At 37.8% G+C, this 22,698-nt stretch overlaps 1 protein-coding gene and 2 pseudogenes across 1 annotated transcript; all 3 read right to left on the bottom strand.

The window, feature by feature from the left end:
• Positions 1–229: 229 nt before the first annotated feature.
• On the bottom strand, positions 230–3,982 carry LOC125198119 (annotated as a pseudogene).
• Positions 3,983–4,843: 861 nt separating this feature from the next.
• LOC125198120 lies at positions 4,844–13,225 on the bottom strand (annotated as a pseudogene).
• Positions 13,226–17,901: 4,676 nt separating this feature from the next.
• On the bottom strand, positions 17,902–21,869 carry LOC125198123 (pentatricopeptide repeat-containing protein At4g28010-like). The gene is given in 6 exon segments (XM_048096561.1): positions 17,902–18,137; positions 18,208–18,590; positions 18,593–19,747; positions 19,750–20,040; positions 20,043–20,609; positions 21,653–21,869. Coding segments are annotated over 4 exon segments (2,199 nt in total). The 5' UTR covers positions 20,434–20,609; positions 21,653–21,869; the 3' UTR covers positions 17,902–18,137; positions 18,208–18,228.
• Between the last annotated feature and the right edge of the window lie 829 nt (positions 21,870–22,698).

Below are 22,698 nucleotides of genomic sequence, written 5' to 3' on the forward strand. Positions count from 1 at the left end.
AATGCAGGCACAAAATAGACATGAAATTAAGAAAGAGATAAATCCGATCAGATTACAAAAGAGGGAAACAAGTTTGAAGAAAAACAGAGCCAAATTAAGATCAACTACTCATCCAGTCGAAAACACTATCTAGCCGAAAGGAGTCTTGAACATATTCGAACTGCTATAATCACACTTAACCAACAGCCATCTTTGATAATCTCCACTGCTGCTGCTGTATCCAGAAGCTGCGTGCATCCTTTGATTAACACAGATCACTGCAGAGAGGAAAATCTCAATCAATTCAAAATGGAAAAAATAACAAGTAGGAATTTACAAGAAAATGACAAGATCACATGATGCTTTGAGCCCAGACTTCCTTAATACAATTTCTAGAAAAGGAGCATAGGTTTTTGACTCAGCACCAAAAAGTGACAAAATTGGAAATAAATTAAACAATAATTATGATAGACCCTCCAAAAAGTAGAAGCTGAGAAGGGCAACTAAAATGATGGAAAACCTCATCTAGGTTAGTACTTAAATTTTTAACATATGCACCTGTGGTTGTTGCATCATCTGCTGTTGCTGTTGTGGGGGGTAGTTCGTATATCCAGGATATCCTGCATAGTACATATTTGGATCCTGTGCTGCTGGAGCATATCCGTAGGTTTCATATCCAGGAGCATATCCATAATACCCGCTACCACTACCACTACCACTACCACTCCACTGGTTCTGGTCAACCGGGAGGCTGGAAGTTTAGATTGATGAGAGTTCTGTCAGTAGAAAGATGAACCTAGGATATTTAAATGAGAAAACCAGGTGGAATTAACCTGTTTGTTTGAAGGGCTACGTCCCCATGAAAGACGAATACTCTGTCCTCCCAACGGTGTCCCATTTAGCACACGAAGTGCCTCTTCAGCACAGCTTCTGTTATTATGTATATAATATATGAGAAGGCTGGAACCCTTGAATCTGTGACAATTAACCGATAGAAGAAACAGCCAGGAAGTTCTCAATTTACCTCTCAGCATATTGGACAAAACCACATCGTTTGCCTACAGGTATCTTTACATGGAGCAACTGCCCATGTTGTCCAAACACCTGCCTTAGAAGCTCGTCAGTTAACATTGGGGTCCAAATTCTAATAAAGATCTAGGAAAGAATAAAAAACTTAAGAACTTTTTTTGCAGAGGAAGAATATAATATAAATCAATCTTATCCAAATATACTAACAGTGGTGTTAGTTGGATCATCCTCACTTGGAGTTCCTTGTGAAGTCTGAGTATGCAGCTGCATTTTCAAAAAGAGTAATAGGGGAAAATTGCGCAGAGAAGGGAGCAGAGCAACAGTGATGTCTTCCTTAATGCATTATATCAACTAGTAGTCTAGTAGATATGTAAAATCAAATAGCAAAACAAAGTGAACAGTCACTACACCCATTCCAGATATAACAAACACACGTTAATTCTACTTTAAGGTGCATTCAATGTCAACTCTGAGTGGAAATCAGGATTGAATGACGCATTTGGTTATACTTATCCTGTGAATACCCTTATTTGCTCTTTTTGATGAAATTGCAGAAAATGGATTAACGTGATTGAATATGGACAGAATAGAAGGGCAAAAAGTCGAGAACAGTAAATCTCTTAGAGATGGTGATAGTTACACTGATAATGAAGATTGTGAAAAGAATCAAGCAATATGTATTATTACACTACACAGTTTAAAGGAAAACAAGACATGGAGAGAAAACAATTAGGGAGATAGCTTATGCAGAAAACATGGACACATTGCAACAGATGGAGAAGGTGAGAAAGAATACGCAATAAAGATGAATTTGGAGTCCATACAAATTCCACATAACCATAAGCACCATGATGAAATAATGAATCATCAACATAGATTGTATTGTTAGAGCACCAACGCAAGCAATACTACACGCCCCGAAGTTGGAAAACTATCTTCATAGCCCCAACAATTAATATGCTTATGTTTATTATATATTTCATGAGAAATAAAACATCTTTAGCTATATCTGGGATTTGTGCAACAATATAGCAACATATTTTGCTGACAATGGAACTGTTAAAGAAAGAACTTTGTAACCTTTCCTCCTAATGGTGTCAGATTTGGACCACAAAAAGACGAAAAATTGTAAAATAAAAGCAACTGAACCAAGCGAGAAGATAACTAAGCCAATTGTATAAAGTATTAAAGTATTTGTTGCTGCACAAACCACTGAAATCTGCGTAGGCTTTTGATAAAAAAGTAATTTGACTGGGAGCTTGGAAGTAAAATGACTGCTGGAGGAATGAAATTGAAATTTGTAGCAAAATTAATGCCTGAAGGAACCAAAAAGTAAAAACATAAAATAAAACTGACCTACACAAAACCAGGCACTAAAAGGGTTATCATTTCAGCTGATATTGGCTCCAGGCCCTTATATGATAGAGCCTCTGAAACCCTGCTTTGAGACAACCGGAGTTTTTTATGAGATTATGCATGTTTTAATACTTCATAACCTAAAACTTTTAAATACCGAAAGGAAATGACGTCGTCTGTGAGCCCTGCTTATCTTCAAGAAATCAAACAAAGCAACTTAATAGCATTGCTCAACAAAGAGACATCTATACTCCAAATAATCCGAAACAAAATAGCCACCAATGCATGGGAACTGCCAACTTGAAAACAAAGAATCATAGCATGAGAGTGAAAAGGTAACAGCAAGAGTGGGTGCAATTTGGCTTGATGATCTAGAGCCATACAAAAGCTTCAGAATTATGGATACCTTTGGTCTGACCGCCGCCAACTTTTTGTTTGTTAGCAGCTGGGCCAATTGATGGGCCTATTGGAACAGAACCTTCCATTCATCTCAGTCATGGCACGCATCTGTTCACTTTCATCACCAAACCTCACAAATCCATAGCCCTTGTGCGCCCTGTGACTCTATCTGTTACAACCTTCGCCCTTTTACTGAAGGATAATTTGCTCTAAATGTTTCTTGAAGCATATAATCAGTGACATCAGATGCCAAATCTCCAACAAAAACTGTGTACTCAGGAGCATCATCACGTTTTTCACCAGCACCCATGGATGCCCAATTCAATCTGAAGGTTTGCTCAACATTTGGCATTAGGGCGCCATTATATGTCTGCAGGTTCCTTTCCGCAGCAGCATGACTAGAAAATTCAATGAAGCCATAACCTTCTGACTGACCAGATTGCTTGTTGCGGATAACTTTAGCAGAGACCACCTAGAAAAATAAAGAGATTCAATGATATCTAATGAATGTTGAAACATACAACTCTAAAAAAATGTATCCAGCTAGAAAGCTACAGTACAAGGCAATACTTCCTATGCTGAGTAGGATTTTGCACAATAACATAAGTAAAACCTAACATTGAATAAATTAAATGTTTTGCCATTTCACACAATGTAAAATTACGAGTAAATGACACCACCACCAATCCAGCCTAGAAACGTGAAAAAAAGGGAATAATTTGAAAGGATATAAACAGAGCTACCGTTTACATCCTAGTTACGCATCTTTACCTCGCCAGCGGTGCCAAAGCAGCTATACAAATACTGCTCGTCCATCCAGTATTGCAGATCTCCGATCCACAGACTCCGAATTCCATCCTCCGCAATCGCTCGGGGCTGAGCTTGCTGGCGCCGCAGCGTACTGTTGCGGATGCTGCGGCGGAACAGGGGGCCTGACCTTGCGCTTGCTGATAGTAGTACCCGGCGGCCGGAGGTTGCTGCGGCGGAGGAACCTGGTACTGCGGCTGCTGCGGCATCCACTGCTGAGACGGATGCTGCGGCGGTGGTTGCTGCTGGTATTGCGGCGGAGGAGCCATGGGAGGAGGAACCATGGAGCTAGCCGGCTGCATCATCGTCGGAGGCTTGGATTAGATCGTGGGGAGGAACCCTAATTAGGGTAATTTGGGAGGAGGATGGAAGAGAAGGAAGTAAGCGGCGAGGCGATATACAGATTTTAAAGATGCGGTCTGGGAAAAATAAGCATTATAATATTAATTACTTCATTTTACCACGTAAAATATCAATCTTGCCCCTTCACATTCCTTAATTTAGCAAAAATTAAAATTAAAATTAAAATTAAAATTAAAATTAAAAAATTAAAATACACTCGATTTATTTTAACTATCGTAGTTGAATCGTTGTAATCACTAAAATACCATTGTTGATATGTGCATTATTTGAGAGGTAGATTAAATTATAGGAGTATCACAAATAGTGAATATATCATGTCAGTTTTTCCCTTTTCCTTTCTTTATTTTCTTTTACTGGTTGTCTAAACCTTAATTAATTATAACGAAACCGCAACAGTCACGAGATTAGCTTACATTTCATTTTGAAATTAGGATAATCAAAATTGTTAATTCATGCAAGAAATATTGCTGCCATGAACTCATTAGTATTTATTTTTCTCTTTAATTACTATATAATAATCTTGCTTCAACTGCTGCTTGATTTTAAAAATATGCATATTAATCTCAATGGTGTTTTTGTTAAAACAGCTACTAACTCAGATATTTAATGGGTTCAAAAATATGTTTGTTGCACTTTTTTGTTGCATATAAATACTTGCACAATTTTTGTTAAAACAACTGCTAAGTCGGATATATAGTGACAAATGACAATGCCATCTTTAATCTTTATTATCAATAAATAAATTAAATAAGAGCCTATTTCAGAGCACGTCTGTGAGTTCTTTTAGATCAAAATTTTCAATTTTACTTCCTTTTTTAGTTTTTCCTTGTTTATATTAAAATATCAAACTATATCCACATTTTATATAAGCTTGCAAACATTACCTAAAATGTGTCGAAGATCCGTGCTCTAAAAAGGGAAAGCTTCCATGATAGAAACATGACAATTTGGGCAAAAATCCAAATCAAGTACACAATGATAACATTGGCAAGTATGCCAACACTCAAAGAACTAAAATCACAAGATATATATATACACCTAAAAAAAGCAAAGAAATAGTGTAACAATCACCTTCTTGCCCCAACCTTGATGAGTTTCAGTAGCTCAACAACCTCTTTCAATCTTCTCTCTTCATTTTCTCTAGATGGCAAATTCTTCCATTTCCTGCATTTATTGCATAAACATCATTAAAAGAAAATTTTCAGTTTAAACTTGCTGCTGATCTTTTCTTACCTCTTGTCATTTCCTGCCTTCCTTGTCAGTTCTTCAGCAAGGTTGTTCAACCTCTTCAAAATAGCCGATGACTTCCGAATAGCTTGGGCCATTTTCAGTTTTGCATATCCGCTTTAACAACTCAGAAGCAATGAAATACCCCTCTTCTTTGTTTCTGAAGAGGAAAATGATTGCAGGAGAAAAAAAGACCAATATTAATACTGTGACAAAATGAGCATTACCAGTCTGTACTAATAGGTTCAGAGAATGACAACGCACTTTAGAAACTCCAGAAAAACAGTTTCCACACATCCATGGCTCTCGACCAGTACGTGGGCAAGGGATGGATACGCGCAAGATTTCTGAGAGTAGAGGGGCATGCTTGAGAACTTGCTGATCTGGTATGCCCCGGCTGACAGAGCAAATTTAGCTTAAGCAAAGTGGCGATGGCACCAGCAGCGACTAGCTCTTCACAGCATTTCTCTGATAATTCTGTGGCCATGTCTGTTAAAAGCACACCAGGATTAGTGGAATTTATATCATCTATGTGCTATGGACAGCTTATTATGCATAAATGAGACGTTCAAAACTCATACCCAGAATTTCACATGTGTGCAAAATGCCACTGACACTCCTCATATTAAGAAGTTCTGATATTGCTGAAACAAGCCTGTTTATTAGCGCCTGCTATCATCTACATTTGCAGCAGATTTTTGCATTCTCAATCGCAAGTCCAGCAGCTGGCCTTTTGCCTCTTTCCGGGCAAGATATCCCTTCCAGTATGACTGCCAACGATGAGAATTCAAGGTTAGTTGAAGCGAATGAGATGGCACAAACGGATCATGTTTTTTTACATGGACACAAAAAAAAATGAGAGCATAACTTTCAATTCATTTAAAAAGAGGAACCAAAGCTGTGTTAACTGTTAACAAAGCATAAACTCTGCAACGTCCATTCATCTGCACTCAACAAAGCATAATGAAGCATGCCAAAATGAAAGTCCAGTGTAGACTCACTTGAATCATAACCGCTTGCTGCTTTTCTTTTAGCCATTTTCCTTGCCATCCATCTACGGACATACTTTTTGGGCTACAATTGCGGGCTTTGTTTGACTCTAACCAGCAGGATATGTCGCCACCATCTCTGCAACTTCAATGCTGATTGAAGGAGTATGTCCTCCTTGGACCTTATAGAACAGGAAGCTCCTGCATTGAAGCATATTCAAGATGGTTGGGGTTAAAACCAAGAAAATTCAGATAGCAAACGGCTCCAACAGAACTTTTATTACCTAGAAGTCTTCTCCTGGTGACATGTCCTCTGATATAACGCTGAATATCAATCGCAGCAAGCCTCTGTGAGATGAATGACCGACGGAAATTCATGCGATTGAAAGCACTTTGAATCCTTATAGCAGCATCCTTCTGAAGCTGTAAATTTTTCTTTGTATCCAACCTCGGCAGAAGCTCTGGCCAGCATAAATAAATGACAACTCTTACAGATACAACTCATATGAATGGAAAACAATGTTTTTTTCATACTAGCATGTTAATCATTATAAATCAAACAAATTACTATGATATTTTACTTTTAAGAGTCATCTTCTTAAATCTGAAACACAAGCATTTTAACCATAATAAATCAAACAAACTACGATATTTCATTTTAAAAGTAATTTTCCTAAATGTGAAACACTAGCATTTAGATTTAGGCACCGGATGTGAAAATGATAAGCAACAAGAGACCAAGGTGTTTGTAGAGATTAGCAAAAGAAGCTTACTTGCATCCTAACAAAAAAATATTTTGTCTCCGAACTTCTCTACGAGCCATCCATCCACGAAAATGAGATTGAATGATGATAGCTGACACATTTTCCTTCCTGTGCATCAGAAACTCCCTTCTACTCTTCAAACATTGGAACGTTCTTTGAATAGTTCTTATGGCTCGTTTTTGCATGCAAAACTTTTTCTTTCCAACCAACTACGGTACTGACTCTGGATTTTTGTTGCTGCAATGTGCTGAGTTCGGATTGCTTTGTTGACAATATAGTCTTTCCAAAATTCTGAATTGTTGTTACTGCTTGAATCTTGCATGTGTAACTCCTTCTCATCAACCAACTACGATAATGACTCTGGATTTTAGTTGCAGCAACACACTGATGTTGGATAGATTTGTTGACGATATAGTTTTTCCAATAATTCTGAATCACCCTTATTGCTTGCTTCTTGCATGCAAAATTCTTTCTCATCAACCAACCACGATAATGAATCTGAATGTTGGTTGCAGCGAGGTGCTGCTCTTCGGATAGAATTTTTGATGATGTAGCCTTTCCAAGAACTCTGGATTGCTACTATTGCTTGCTTCTTGTGCGCAAAACACTCTCTCATCAACCAACCACGATAATGACTCTGGATTTTGGTCGCAGCAATGTGTTGACCATGCACGGATCTTCTAATCATGTAATATTTCCAGAAATTCTGAATTGTGAGTGCGGCTGTTGTCCGGAGATTGTCTGCTTCATTACAAATGGTCCTTGCTCTATAGTGACTCTGACCAAGCCACACCCTTACGGCCTGCTGAATGACTATAGCAGACCTTCTCAAGTTTACAAAGTGGTGTCTGTCCGCCATAAGTGTAGCATAAATGCCAAACTTTTCCAAGTGCCTCCTCCTAGCTGTATTATTAGTACAGATCAGATAACGTATAAATAAGGAAAAATCAAAAACATATGGAGTATTTGCTCAGAAGAAATACTGACAAGATGATGATCCTAGCTTACTCCTTGCAACAAGCTCCAATCCAGATTTGTTCTTCTTCACTGATAGCCAGGCCAAAATGAAACTGTGCAAGACTAGAGCTGCATTTGTAATCCTCATATAATTTCGATGTTCCACCAATCGTCTATAGTGAGATTGTATGATTGTTGCAGCATTCGCTTTCTCTGAAAGAAAAAAAAAAAAAAACTGGCGGTCGGGATAATATGATGGATTACTTTGCAAAAATCAGATCTAAGAGGAGAGATCATGAACTTCATTCTTCTTATTTCAATTAAGTTGGAATGGTTTTGGTAGAGATGGAGTATGCATTATGCAACTTGATAAATGTTTGAGAAACCAAATAAATCAAAACCATTACAAATAAACTGAAAGGATATTGTGCTTCTTGCAATCATATTAAAGCTAATTGGATTTCTTAGAATTGACAACGATAATAATTGTTTAATTGAGAATTTTCCAGGAAAAAATAATACTGGATTCTCATATAAATAGCACACTATAAACAACACATCAATAGACATAAAAATTAAAAATGTTGGTGGAAAATGTCATCTTTGAACAGCATTGTCCCTTTTGACGGTTAAGCTGCATTTGCCGTTCTGTTGAGCCATATCTTGCCACCAAGTTATGATAGCTTTGAAATCTCTTTTAGAATCTGCACCGACAAGTGCATTGGACATGAGAAACTGGTGAAGTTATAAAGTTCTGTTCATAGGCCATATATTCTCATAATTGCACAAGTTTGTAGTTGGACAACTGATGACGAAGCAAGAAGATTTCATTCTGGATGGCCATCACTTTATAATCAAATTGAACAAGAAAAAGTAGCTAGCGAAATTTTAGAATGACTCCATGAAACATCAAACTCATGACTTATGAGAGGAAGTGTTTAAAAGATACTTAGTGTTGACTGAACTAAGAAAGAAACTATTTGTAATTAATTCCCTTTTATACTGAGAATATCATATTCTTAGTCAAGTTATTTCTCTGAATCTATGTCTCTAAAAAGATTTAAGAATTCTTTATCATATTGATCATGCTGCTATCAACTTTGATTAATATTCCAAAAATATGAGGCAAGTCAAACAAAACCTTTTTCATCACTCCACTCTGAAATTAATTGACTGCTGACAGAATTCTGGCAACCAAAGCCCAGCAGTTTATGAAAATTTAACTTGTCCTGAAAGAAGAGCAAATGTCAAATGAGCTACAGATGCCAACTAGTAAGGTTATAAAGAGCAATGTGATTCAAAATGTTACCATGTTTCTCTTCACGAGTAACTGAATTGAGAGAAACACCAGAAGGATGATTACACTCTTCCCGCTGGATGCCCCATTATGTTCTAATATGTCACTCACTTGTAAAACCTGGGTGGTAGTCTCATCAACATTAGTCAACAAGATGATGCATAAGCAATATCAACTTTACCATACATTAGAGATATTTAGAGACACTTTCAACCTATAATCATGCTAAAAGATCACTTGGTAGATTGCCATATCCAATAGTGCATGGTACTAAAAATTGAAAGTTAGCAGCATTACCTCTGGAAAGTTCCCCTAACAAAGATGTTAATTTTTGAGACAATATGAAGTTGTGAACTGCATCTGTGTATTCAATTGCTGACATGATAGAAACTTCATTCTTCGTTCCACATGGATCCTGGAAACCATAGTGGATTAAGTTTGATCTGACCAAATCACAGGAACAAGGAAATGTAGGCAACTTACCTTAAAGGAACATGAACAGTCATGCTCTTTGCGAAAGTAGAAATCAAGCAAACACCACATGGCTTTTCCATCCAGTAAGGAAGAGTGACTTTCAACTTTGAGTTCATAAGTTGCACAAACTGCCTGAAGAAATAAGTACATTCTCTTGTAGGTTAGAAACCTGTCAAATTACTAAGGAAAACATGCAAGGAAAATGGTGCATATGAGCTTATGTGCTTACTCTCCTCCCATAATTCTCTAACCCATTATCCTATACACAACAAAAAATTCAAGCCAAGCTGCCAAGCTAATAATCTTAGCCAAATTATTCAGCCTACATTGTCCATTTTATTCCCTTCGAATTCGATAACCTTAAATTTTACATGCAAAACTAAAGGATCTCTCAGCCCAGTCCAAACACTTGCTTTAAGTCCTGATATGTTCTCAACTTTTCACTTGGCTTGCTCCTTTCCAGAAAGAACAAACTAATAAACATTATTTTGTAAAGCACTCAAGTGAGTGAACCATCAGAAAAAGCTTAAGAAAGGTATATCAAAACACCTGAATCCAGTTAAGTAGCAAATCCAAGGGTGTCTGGGCGATCGAATGATCCTGCAGATAGCATTGCAAACATTAATTAGACATTGAACTCTAAAAATGTAATGGTTATTAAGCTCTTCTATAAAACTCCGACATAGGACAAATATACACAAGTTTAATACTACTAATATGAAAGGTTTATGTACTGTATAGAGATATTCCTTACAAGCATTAAAAACAGTCATAGCATAATTGACGTACCACAACTCCTCTAATATTTGAAATTTCTTCTGATATAAGTGATTTGTTGATCAACAGAGGCAACTGCAAAATATATAAGAGGTTGAATCAGCAAATCTCTTCATCGAGTTGAGTATCAAACATCACAGCAGCATATCTTCCCATTAAATTATTCAAACTATACAATAATGACAAGTTGAAATATTTGAACCAATGTAAAAAGACCAAACAGGAGACTGAAGATGTACATAAGAAAAAATCACCACCCACCTGTAGGTTGACAAACATGTTCCACAGCAAGGAAAGTGTAAGCTCCTTGTCACCACTAACTACATCCTCTTCCATAACTTCTGTTCCATCTTCATCAAGTAAGGATACACCAGCTTCCCTCAGATATTTCAGTGCAATACCACAGTTAAACAGGTTCTTTTTGTGTGTCAGATGGAACCACCACTTTCTGTCAACGCATGAATTTACTGTTAAGCACATGATTATATCAAGCAGAAAACAACTTGAACAAACTAAACAGTCTCTACATCCAGCAGACCGTGAGAATGGAGGAATCACGTCTTAGGAGACTCGTGGCTCTGCAAAGCCTGATGCCATCACAGAGATCTTCAAATAAATTAGATATTCTGAAGTCATACTCGACCAAAGGATTCTGTAGTATGGAAGGAAAGTTTGAAACAAAATTAAAAACAATTACATAAAATATCAAAGAAGATAGTTGTAGATAACTTCCTTGTATAAATTGTCAGAAGAAAATTGTCCAAGTTTCTTACTTGCTGGTATGTGACATTATATCCAACAATCGCAAGATGTGCTACAACACTTCCTTCCCCATGCATCACATCAGACGAGAGAAAGTCTAGTTTGAGGAGAGAGAACATAAGTCAAGTTGTGCATAACTAGTAAGAACAATAATAACTTAATAAGCAACACAAATCCAAACATATGCACAATATGAACAAGAGAAATTACCAACAACCAGTTGACGGCTTGATTTGATAGCAGATTTTAAAGTAAACATTGGAGGCGACCCACCATCCAATCCATCAATTCCATATTTAAGAGGAAGACTTGTTTGGCACTTGGCTCTGTCAATATAATAACAAGGAGCAAGAATCTCTTCAAAATTACATTCCCCAGTTTTTCATAGTAACCCGGCCTGTATAAACCCTCAACCTGCTTGTTGTAAGCATGAGCTTTAGCCAGTCCAGCATCGAGAAAAATTGCTTTTCGAGAACCATCCTTAGGAATGCATTTTCTGGCTCAGAATTGACATTATCATTTGGCAACAAGGAGTCACCACCCAAGATTATGTATAGACCAATTCGAAGCCAGATAGGGTTATAAGACATGAGATATCTCATGGCTTTCTCCTTCATTCCGACATCACTCATTATGGGGCAACTTGCCCTCATTTTCAGTCGCCCATCGTCTATGTTCTGAAAATTAAGCCAAAAGGTTTTCAAGTGATCATGCAAGAATACCATAATCAGTGTGAAAGACGTCAGTTGAAATGAGGCACAAAACCATAACAAGAACTGGTCAATTCTTGATTGTAAAACCAAAAACTCCAAATACCAGCAAATGGCCAAGTTCCCAGCATGAATTATTATCCTATAGGAGGCATTGTAACATTTAAATTTGATAAACATTGGGATGATCACAATCCTCCTAGTTAACAAAATATTATTTAGCACATATATATTATGTCATTTAGGCAAGAGTTAAACTATGAAACCGAAACATTTTTCAAAAATGGAGTGATGTGAACAGTTGAACTTAAAAAATAAACTTTTATTTTGTCAGATATGGCAAAAAGTTGAGTGCAACTCAAATTTCCAAAATCTCATCGAGAGGAAAATGAGAATCACACCTTTGTTACTTGAGTCATGGCTTCGAAAATCTCTTTGCAACCACCCAAACTCAAATACATCCTCATTCTCTCCTTCAAGTCGTCAAAGCTACATATCTCCTGCAACGAAGCCCTCAATCCAGAAAACATAGAATTCGGGAAACCATTTTTCGCAGACTCGCCATTCCCCTCCCCTCTCCAGAGCGAATCCCTCTGCCTCTTCGGGCCCCTCCACGGCCCATCAACTCCCACCGCACGGCCCTGCAAACTCTCTCTTTCCCATTATTCACAACTGCTTCCTTTTCCTCACCGCCTAAAAGAGACGGATCACACCCACACGAGCTAGGGTTTTCGAACAGAAAATTGAGCCATACAGTGAGCGACCTCGCAAGTGATCTCAGCGATTTTTTCCCTTTTCACTCTGAGCAATCCGCGCAGACTTGCATTGCTCGGATTCAAACGCCTTCAATCTGCGCGCCGCCTTCGATTTCAACGCCGACGTTCTGGGGCAGCGGCGCAGAGAGGATGAGGGGTATTTTTCAAAGCGGAGAAGAAATGCGGGGAATTAGGGAAATTGGGGCGTTTCGAGGGCTGTAGAGGGTTTTGAGGTTTGAAATGTCTCTGAAAATTGAAGAAGATGGGGGATTCGGCAGCGGAGAAGAATGTTTGAGATTGGGTTTCCGTTTTCTAGAATCCATTGTTGGTTGCTTTGGTGAGCGAGTGTGTCTGAAAGAGTGAAGTTTTTGAAATTGAATTGCTTTTTCACCGTTTCTGATTTGAATTCAAATGTTTATACCGCTGGCGGTTTTCTTCCTCCATGGACCATGGAGCTGCTGATATGACGGAATTGCCCTCTGTATATTCTCTCTTTGTCTTGCATCATTTCTTGTTCGTTTTTAGGGCATCCACAACTGCGAGGCTCGGTGTTGGCCTTGTCCTCGCTAAACGGATTCATCGCTCATGTAGGTGGGGTGACGGGAAAAGTCTCACGACATCAAGCCAAGGAGGGCTTGTCACGCCACTCGCCACCAATCGCTCGTGAAGTAACGTGAACAAGAAATTACATTTATGTCCAATTTCTAATTTTAAATTATAAAAAAATGAATTTTATTTATACAAATCTATTTTTTTTAATTAATTAATACCAAAAATAGAATTTTTGAATTTGTAGGAGATTATATTTTATGATATTACCTCTGTTCCATTAAAAATAAGGGACATTTTCATTTGGGGAATCACATAAAAATATTTATAATCTATTTTTGGTAACTTATAAAGTGGACTCCGCTATCTACTAGCAGTTATAATTATATTTTTTCTATCTTTCTTACTTGTACTTTCTAAAATATATGTATTTTTATATAATGGAGGAAGTATACTGTATAAGTAGTATTCAAAAGTAAATTTTTCAATGCATTGCTTTCTACTCAACAGTGTTTATGACTTCCATATCGAATAGGATACGTAAATTTGTTCAAAATGTTTTTATTTGAATTATGCAATTTTTTTCGAGAGCATTAACTTGTAGAGTTGTAGTAACTTGTAAGAATCTAATTAATCACGGTCTTCATAAAACCCAAATAGGAGTAATATTTATATAATTCGGCTTTTGTTCTTCTGATCCAAACATCCAAAATAAATACTTAACCGTACCGAAAAAAACTGAAAAACCAAGCCAAATTTTCTTTATCGCGCTAGGAATGAGCCTCCACTTTAATCTTCTTCTCTTTCTCATTTTTCTTCTTCATCTTCTTCATCTGAAAGAATACCACAGGTTCTACTTTCATGCTTGAGCAAGCTGCACACCTATTTTCATCACTAGCGAAGTGGACTGCTGCTGATTTCTTGACAAAGAATGATGCTTCACTCTCATCATCAGTAGAGTTAACATCAAACTCACTTTCATCACTCGAGATGTCAACCACATCACACCCAGATGATGCTAATGCCCCCTCCGATCAGTCGACTCAACCTCCAGCTTAGTTTCAATAGGGATGTCACGCCCCCTCTGATCAGTTGAGTCAGCATCCAGCCTAGTTTCAACAGGGATGTGGACTTCATCCGCCCCCTCCGATCAGTCGAGTCAGCATCCAGCTTAGTGTCAGTAGGGATGTGGACTTCGTCATGCACCCTCCGATCAGTCGAGTCAGCATCCAACTTAGTTTCAGTAGGGATGCGGAGTTCATCGCGTGCAGAGTGGTGGGAAGCGGACTGCTCATGCTGCCTACGTTGAAACCACTGGTTGATCCGATCATCGATCTTCTTATCAAGCAGAGCGGACTGCTCATGCTGCATATGTTCGAACCGGTCACCAATCTTCTGAGCGAGTAGAGCAAGAAAGCCAGTAGGAGAATCATCAAACAAAACTGTCCTGATTCGGCTCTCTATATCTTCACCCTGAGTGTTTGGCTGCCCTGAGTGTCCCATGATCATTTGCTTCACTTCTCTCTTGCTCCGTGCTCAGAGTCAGAGTGCCCTGTCTCATCCGTATCACTGGATAAAGTTCTCTCCCATCGACGACGCTTCAACGACTCTGCCCCTGCAATTGTCTTCCTCTTCCTATACCTCGAACCTCGTGGAGAGGCTTGTATCTCACATTAAACATCTCGTCAAGATCGTTGCCAATGAATTTCATATAAGGCATTACCAGCTCTTCATCCGTCGGTGCCAAGGGAGATATTTTCAACTGCAGAAATATAATAAAAGTGCAATCATATAATCTGTTTCAAATAATATGAAGTAATAAAATAAAATAGAAAGTACCTCGGATCGTCGAAGAAGTACTTATAATCGATTCTTTTGCCTAGCTTTGAGCTCCACCTTAAACACCGAGGCAATATATCTTTTCTGTCTTGGACTCCACAGTTCTTGCCTAGTGCGGGAATGGCCTCATACGACCAAATCTGGAAAGCCCAGACCGGGCCGTAAAATGGTACCTTGAAGTTACCCTCTACAAATATGGTCTCTCTATGTTGTGACACAATACACCATAAGTATACGCGCCCCATGGGAACCGGTTCCATGCCTCAGTGTCCTCGACTAGCGCCCACGCCCAGTCATCTACGTAAACATCGTCAGAACGACAAAGAGGCAGTCATAGTACACTAGCAAGTTTGCAGCCCTGAAATAGTTTTGAACGTCGCTGCCAAGCTCTTTGTTAAGGAATTTCTTCTTCAACTGTTCTAATTTTGCAGCCTTACCATCGAAACATGTATAGTAAATACTGCTTCTAGGTATTTGAAGGGTGGATGCATACGGATCAAAATCAGAGGGCCCAAAGTTGAGCCCGGTGATCATGGCATATTCCTTTGGTGTGAACCGAATTGTTCGTCTTTAGGTATATCGCCCTCTAACTGTCGGGCGACAAGGTAATACAACGGCATTGTTGAATTACAGCCCGTCTAATGTCAAGCAAGCGGCCAAGAACCCCTGATTTAAACCGCTCCACTTGATCATCACCGCCAAATTTTTTCAAAATTTTTGGAATCTTTTCAGCTAACTTTTGTAGCCCTTGCGTATAAAGCTTGACGCCACAACCTTTACGCAGCAATGAAGGTCCCTTCCAACTATAATTAGCCTACAAAATCAAGGGATAGTAACATATTACTCCCTACTACTAACTTAGATTAAAATAGCAGCAACACTGTCAGATAATGCAAAAGTAGTTCAATGCAATTAGGTCTCAGTTTTAGTTTAAATAAGTAACAAACTGAACTGAAAGCATTTAGTCATTTAGTAGAGCATGTTGAGTGCAACAAAGATTCTCCTCAACAAACACAATAGTTGTGTATCGCTATTTCACATTTGATGATTAAATTAGTGCAAAGAGAAGAAATGATTTGAATGTAAGGTGCTAACCGGCGGTTGAGGATTGGAAATTTCTGCGACTCATTGTCAGACTCCGACGTTCCCTCGTTGCTGCTACTCATAGCTTTAGCTGCGTTTCCACTTGGGCCTCCTTTTCAATTTGGTGTTTACTATCATAGAGAAGGATGATTGGTGTTGAGTATATAAAGAAGAGGCATGAAGAGTGAAAGGTCCATTTTTGAATCATTGAATATAGGAGGGTAGTTCGGCGGTGTGACTTGATGATTATTTCTATCGAAGCTCGGCGGCGGCGTGAAGTGATGCAGTGTGCACTAGAGTGTCAAGTCCCAAGTTCTTAATTACTTTGTGTCCATCGAAAATTGATTTATTAAAAATTTAAATAGATAGAATAAAGTAAGAAATAAAATAAAATAAGAGAACCCAAAAAGAGTATAGTAAGAAAAGAGTTTAAATTTACATTTTTTTATATACGACTCACTATTTTGAGATAAAAGAAAATATGACTCATTATCTTGGACCAAAGGGAGTAGTCTTATAAGCCCGAATGGGTTTTAATAATACTTCATCCTTTCCATTAGATGTGAGATATTTCTTTGAGCCAAATTTTTAAAGAATGAAAAAAAAGTAGAGTGAAAAAGTAAGAGAAATACATATTTCTTATTTTTTGCTATAAAAGAAAATTCACGCCTTATAGGGGACGACCTAAAAAGAAATAGAGTCTCACTTATTATGGGAGTAGGGAAAATAAGAAAGGAAAATACATACAAATGCCTCTTCACTAGTCTCAAGTATACTTATTTTCATTTCCGTCGGTGATTAGAAGAAGTAACCGGATACGGTGAATAATGTTTCACTTGCAAGTTGCCGCATCTTATACACAAATGCCTCTTCACTAGCCCCAGATATAGTCATATAGGCCACGGCAAGATTCACTCCGAGGCATTCTTCACATTTGCATAGGATGCCATTCCTATTATGATTGGGCAGTAGTGAAGAATGACTTCTTTTTAATAAAAAATTAAATACACATTGTAAATTGCAAAAGTAAAATTATTTATTTCCTATGCTAGCTAAAAATTACTATTATGAAAAGATAATTAAGTGCCAATTGCAATATTTTATGAAAAGAAATACATACAAAAAAAGGCTAGTTAAAGTGATTTTTTTTATAAAACAATTATAAAAAAAAGAAATCAGAATTCAGGTATTCAAGATGCAAAGACTTAAGCCCCTTTTGAGAATTTTGCGCGGTTCCAAGAAAGTGAGTCTTCCTAAAGAAAATGAGTATTCCTAAAAGAAAATACGTAGTTCATTTATTATGATTACAAAATGTTGAATTCTTAATTGGGACAAAAAATGGATTTATGTTGGTGCTTGAACCTAGCTTCGAAAAAATGAAACTATAAAATAATGTATATCAAGAGCTATACAATTAAACTAGCAAGCTGCAAACCACAGAGAAATGTAATGTTGTGTTATACTAACAAAACCAGTTCAGTTTGGGCGACGACAACTTGGCCTTGGCAAAATCAACGGGGTCTATGAAGAGGAGCTGGTGTTTGATCGAGAGATGCAGGGTTTGCCCAGCTAGACTAGCATACGAACAGCATGATCCGCCACCAGGAGTCCGGCCTTGCTCAAAAAACTGTTGTCCCTGGCTGTACCTGGAAGGTGAAGGCAGAAGGTTGCCTGGTGGAACATCCCAAGGAACAGCAGACAAATTTTCAGCTGATTTGCTTGCAGGGGCAGGTTCGTTAAATGAAATCATCAGGGGGAGAGGAAGACACTGTTGGATTTGGGGAGGAGTCGACTTCTGGTTGCTTGAATGAGCTGGCACCGGAGTACTTGCAAATCCCGATGCTTTAGGAGATCATTCTGCCTCATACGTGTCGCTGCGGAGATAATCGACCCTGGAAGATTTTTAACTTAACGGATTCTTGGATGACGGTGGAGGAGGAAGAAAAGGGCTCACTAGCAACGTCTCGTTCTTGACAACTGCCGGGTTCTTGCCCAGTCCTTGTTAAGTATCCCTCGATGATCTAGAAAGGTCGTTTTTAATTTAGACATTCAATATGCAGATTACAAATAGTAGTAATAAACGGAGTGTACCTGAGTCCGGAAGCATCACATTCAAGAGGGTATTGAAGTTTGAAGCATGGGAAAGACATTTTGGAGACTCCTTAACAACTCGTCGGACGGGATGCTACCACCATCTATATTCTTTCTAGTAAAACTTGGTAGAAGCTGTGATATATTATGGCCTTCAGGTAAATCGCATATGCACGTCAATATAGTAGAAGTCAGTTCATCATCAAGAGCAACACCTGCTTCGGCCATTTCCTGGATCAAATTGATTATTTCTTCTGCATTGCCCACTGCCTTCAAGCCTTTGAGCAAAGAATCATAAACAACGGAATGTGGCAGGAAGCCAGCTGCTTTCATCTTTTCAAACAATGTTTTGGCTTCTGCCATCATCCTTAGTTTCAAAAGCTGTTAATCAAAACAGAAAACGTCAATGCATCAGGACGCAGACCCTTACGCTGCATATCACCCACTAGCTCATTGGCAAACTCAATATTCCCTGCTTTTATGGAGGACTCGATCATTATGTTGAATGAGACAACATCTGGTTCACAACTACCACCAACCATATCTCTAAACAAAGCTCCAGCTTGGTCCAAACTACCCTCCCTACATAAGGCGGCCATCAACAAGTTGTAGTCAAACGAGGTAGGACTGGGACCCGAGGTTCTCATTTTGTTAAAAATACCTTTTGCAATGTTCATCCGGCTACATTTGCATAAACCATTTATAAGAGCACTATAAGACCTTGAATCGGGAATGGACCCCGACTGTAAAATTCTCTTCCAGGTGATTAATGCTTTCTGAACCTTTCCTTCCTTCAGATAAGCTCCAATTAGCACAGTGTAGGGTGCAACATCAGTTAGCTTATTCTGTTTAACCATGTCACGAATAATTTGTTCTGCCTCTCCAAGATGGCCTTCCGTGCACAGCCCTTTAACTAGGGTACAGATAGTCCAAGAATCAGACTCAACATGATTTGTGTTTGATGCCATAGATTTATAAAGTTTCATGGCGGCATCAATCTTCCCAACTTCACATAGGCCTCTTAATACTGTATTGTAAGTTACAATATCAGGATTCTTTTGCTTCTCTACCATCACTTCCAGAATCTTAAAAGCATCACTGAAATGTCCTGCCTTGCATAATCCATCAATTAGAATGTTAAATATTGTATTACTTGGCTCTTCTCCCTTGTCCAACATAAAGTTAAACATCTCCACGGCTTTCTCCACATTCCCAACTTGGCAAAGCCCGCCAATTATACTTCCAAACGTAACAGCATCAGGGCGGATGCCATTTTTTAACATTTCATTGAACAAGCGCTTCACTTCCTTTAGATTCCCCTTCTGGCAGAAACCACGCATCAAGCAAGTGTAAGAAACTCTATCCGGAGAAAGTCCTTTATCTAACATAAGATTCAAAATCTCACTCGCTCTACCAACATCACCTTTATGGCAAAAACCATTTATAAGTGTGTCATAGAAGAAAACATCAGGTTCCAACCCTTTCATCCTCATTTCTTCCAACAACATCATTGCTCCATCCACACGATCCGCCACAAATGAGCATCCATCAGAATGTTATATGTGATCAAATTGGGAGCAATATTTGCAGACTCCATTCTTCTCTTTACACTCATAGCTTCATCTAATCTCTTCTCCCGGTGCAACCCTTTTATCAAGGTGTTAAAGCTAACTATATCTGGAGACAAGTGATTCCTTTCCATCTCACCTAAAAACTCCTCAGCATCAACCACAAATCCATTACAACAAAGGCCATTCAACACGACATTGGCGATATATAGATTAATGGTGTAGCCTTGCTTCAACATCAACCCAATTGCCCCCAGAGCCAACTGGGCGCGGAGAGATGTACCAAGCACTCAACCAAAGCCGATAATGACAAATATCTTGGTAAAGCCCCAGAACACACCATCTTTTTATAAATACTAAGAGCCAGATTGTGCTTCTTGTTCTTGACAAGGGTTTGCAAAAGAAGATCGCTGGAGGAGCCCGATGGAACGACACCCATTTCCACAGATTGCTCAAATAGAGAACATGCATTCTGCAAATTTACCAATGAGTGGGGTTTTTGACATAGAGATGTGATTTGGGTTTCCACCTGGTCTACCTCTTGGAGTTTAGTGCAATTAGGATTTAAGAGTAGGTTTGTGGTGAAAAACTTGTTTTGTATGGGATTTTTTCGCTTCAGAAATAGAGACAGGTTCTTTCGCATCAATGGAAACACCATACCTAATTCCTCACGCGATTTACTATCTCCCAGATATGGAAGAAGATACTTTAACGATAATGGAGGGGCAAGCCCAAAAAGGAACCTCTATTAAAATCCCAACCGCCAAAAACTCAGTACATGTGCGGACACCATTCGAGGTATTCTAGCGACCTCAACGGTCTTCAAGGCATACTCTGCATTGAGCAATGAGAACTCATAAACAATAATTTAAATAAATCCACCTATAATCTAACAAACATCCAGTAACTTTCTTCTGAATTCAGTCGAACATGTCATAGGCAAACCGATAAGACGAGAAAACCAAAAAATATGATTATATTCACCCTAAGACAATTCACATCAAAAACAATTTTCCAGATTTTTAATTCGACAAACATGAAAATGGTCTTGGCGAAATTTAGTCTCGAATGAAAAACATTCAAGAGACAATCTATATCTATATCTATATCGATCCATATTTTAAAGCAAGATAGTTTATCAACCTACTAACCATTTCAAACTGCACTTTAATTCCATGCCTAATCATACTCACTACCATTAACAAATAATAAGGTGAGCTCAATTCAACCCATAACTCCAAGTATCAAAGGCTTAATTTTCGGCCAACACACTACAAACATCCCATTTGAATCCTATCACCACATCAACATAAAAACTGACTCCCTAACAGATTCTAACTCAAGCTTCAGATTGTATAAGTATTTAAAATCATTTCCAAGATCATAAATTTTTCAATTTTTTTTTTAAGGAAAAACATAAGAGGTGTATTTAACACACTACTAAGATTATACTTAAAGCATGTTTGGTAGGGTAGATAACTCATCTAGGGATTGTTCATAGATTTCCATCCCTAGATGAATTATCTATCCTACCAAACATGCGCTTATTGTACTATCTTCAGTTAACACTGAACGAATTTAGATGAATACACATGAGCATAGAGATGCAGAACTTCAACTTATTCTTTTTAGAACTTACACTCCTTACACCTTACACCCATAACTCCACAGTCTACAATGAACTCATTGTTCACACATAATAACAACATAACATAATCCTAATTGCAAACGTTCAAGCTCAATTTCAGAGTTATGAACCCTAAAATTCCGGTTTTAACATAATCCATATCAAGATTGAAGATTCAATTTTTAGTACATGTAATCTATCCTAGTATTAAATTACATCACCAATTGGAGATATTTGAACGAAATGATACCTTAATTTCACAAGGTTTGGAGCTGGGGTTCAAGCTCAAAGGCTGAAGTAGGAGGATAAGAAGAACGGATGAAGTCGCACCGGGAAGAGGAGGACCACGCCGGCGTCGAATAGGGCGGTGGTGTGCGTGTGTATATGTGTAGAGAAATGGTAGTAGGGCTGGGAATGGCCTGACGCGGCGGCGGAGACAGTGAGTGTGTGAGAAATTGAGAATTTGATCAAATAATTTCTTTAACTATATTTCAATTTCCTACACATATAACAAAATAATAGTGTGAATCGTGTGAAAGATTCTAACTTTTGCACCTGTAATACCAGTGCCTCCTAACAAAGAAAAAAATAACATCAAGTAATCTAACGTTAAATATAATCGCAGAATATTTTTTTTGGACAAAATACGCTCGGACCTAAAAGAGCATTTTTGTCACTATATTATATTCTTGACGTTAAATATAATCGAATCATATTTTTTCGGACAAAAATACGCTCGACCCTAAAGGGCATTTTGTCATTTATATTATATTTGCAACTTCTTATGTAATTTTCTAATAAATTTTTGTACTTCATACGTAATTAAAATTTTGTTATTATTTACACTTTCTATTTTTTTATAATATACATATTTATCATTATCTGCATTAATATGAACATTAATTAATATAAATATGAACCTATTTATAAAACTCATTCTCTGGTATTTTTTCGTGTTTATTTTCCGTAATTTATTTTATTTACATTGATTTATGGATCAATTTTATTTATTATAAAAATATCCTAATTTTGCAGTATTAATTTATAAGTTTACGTTGTCTTATTTCAAGTACTATTGTTAATAAAAAAATCTTGAAGGATTAAATAGCTAATATCACATGCTTGAATTTTTTCAAAATATTACTCATGTTTCAATTTTATCATGAATGGCAAGAAACTATGCAAATTTATATCTAAAGATTGAATGTTCATATGACGTTAAAAATTTCAGTTTGAGCTAAATTAAAATTACATCAATAAAATATCAATCATAAAAATCAACTTAAAGTTAAGCTT

The sequence above is a fragment of the Salvia hispanica genome, unplaced genomic scaffold (genome assembly GCF_023119035.1).
Source record: "Salvia hispanica cultivar TCC Black 2014 unplaced genomic scaffold, UniMelb_Shisp_WGS_1.0 HiC_scaffold_1219, whole genome shotgun sequence".
Taxonomy (NCBI): Eukaryota; Viridiplantae; Streptophyta; class Magnoliopsida; order Lamiales; family Lamiaceae; genus Salvia; species Salvia hispanica.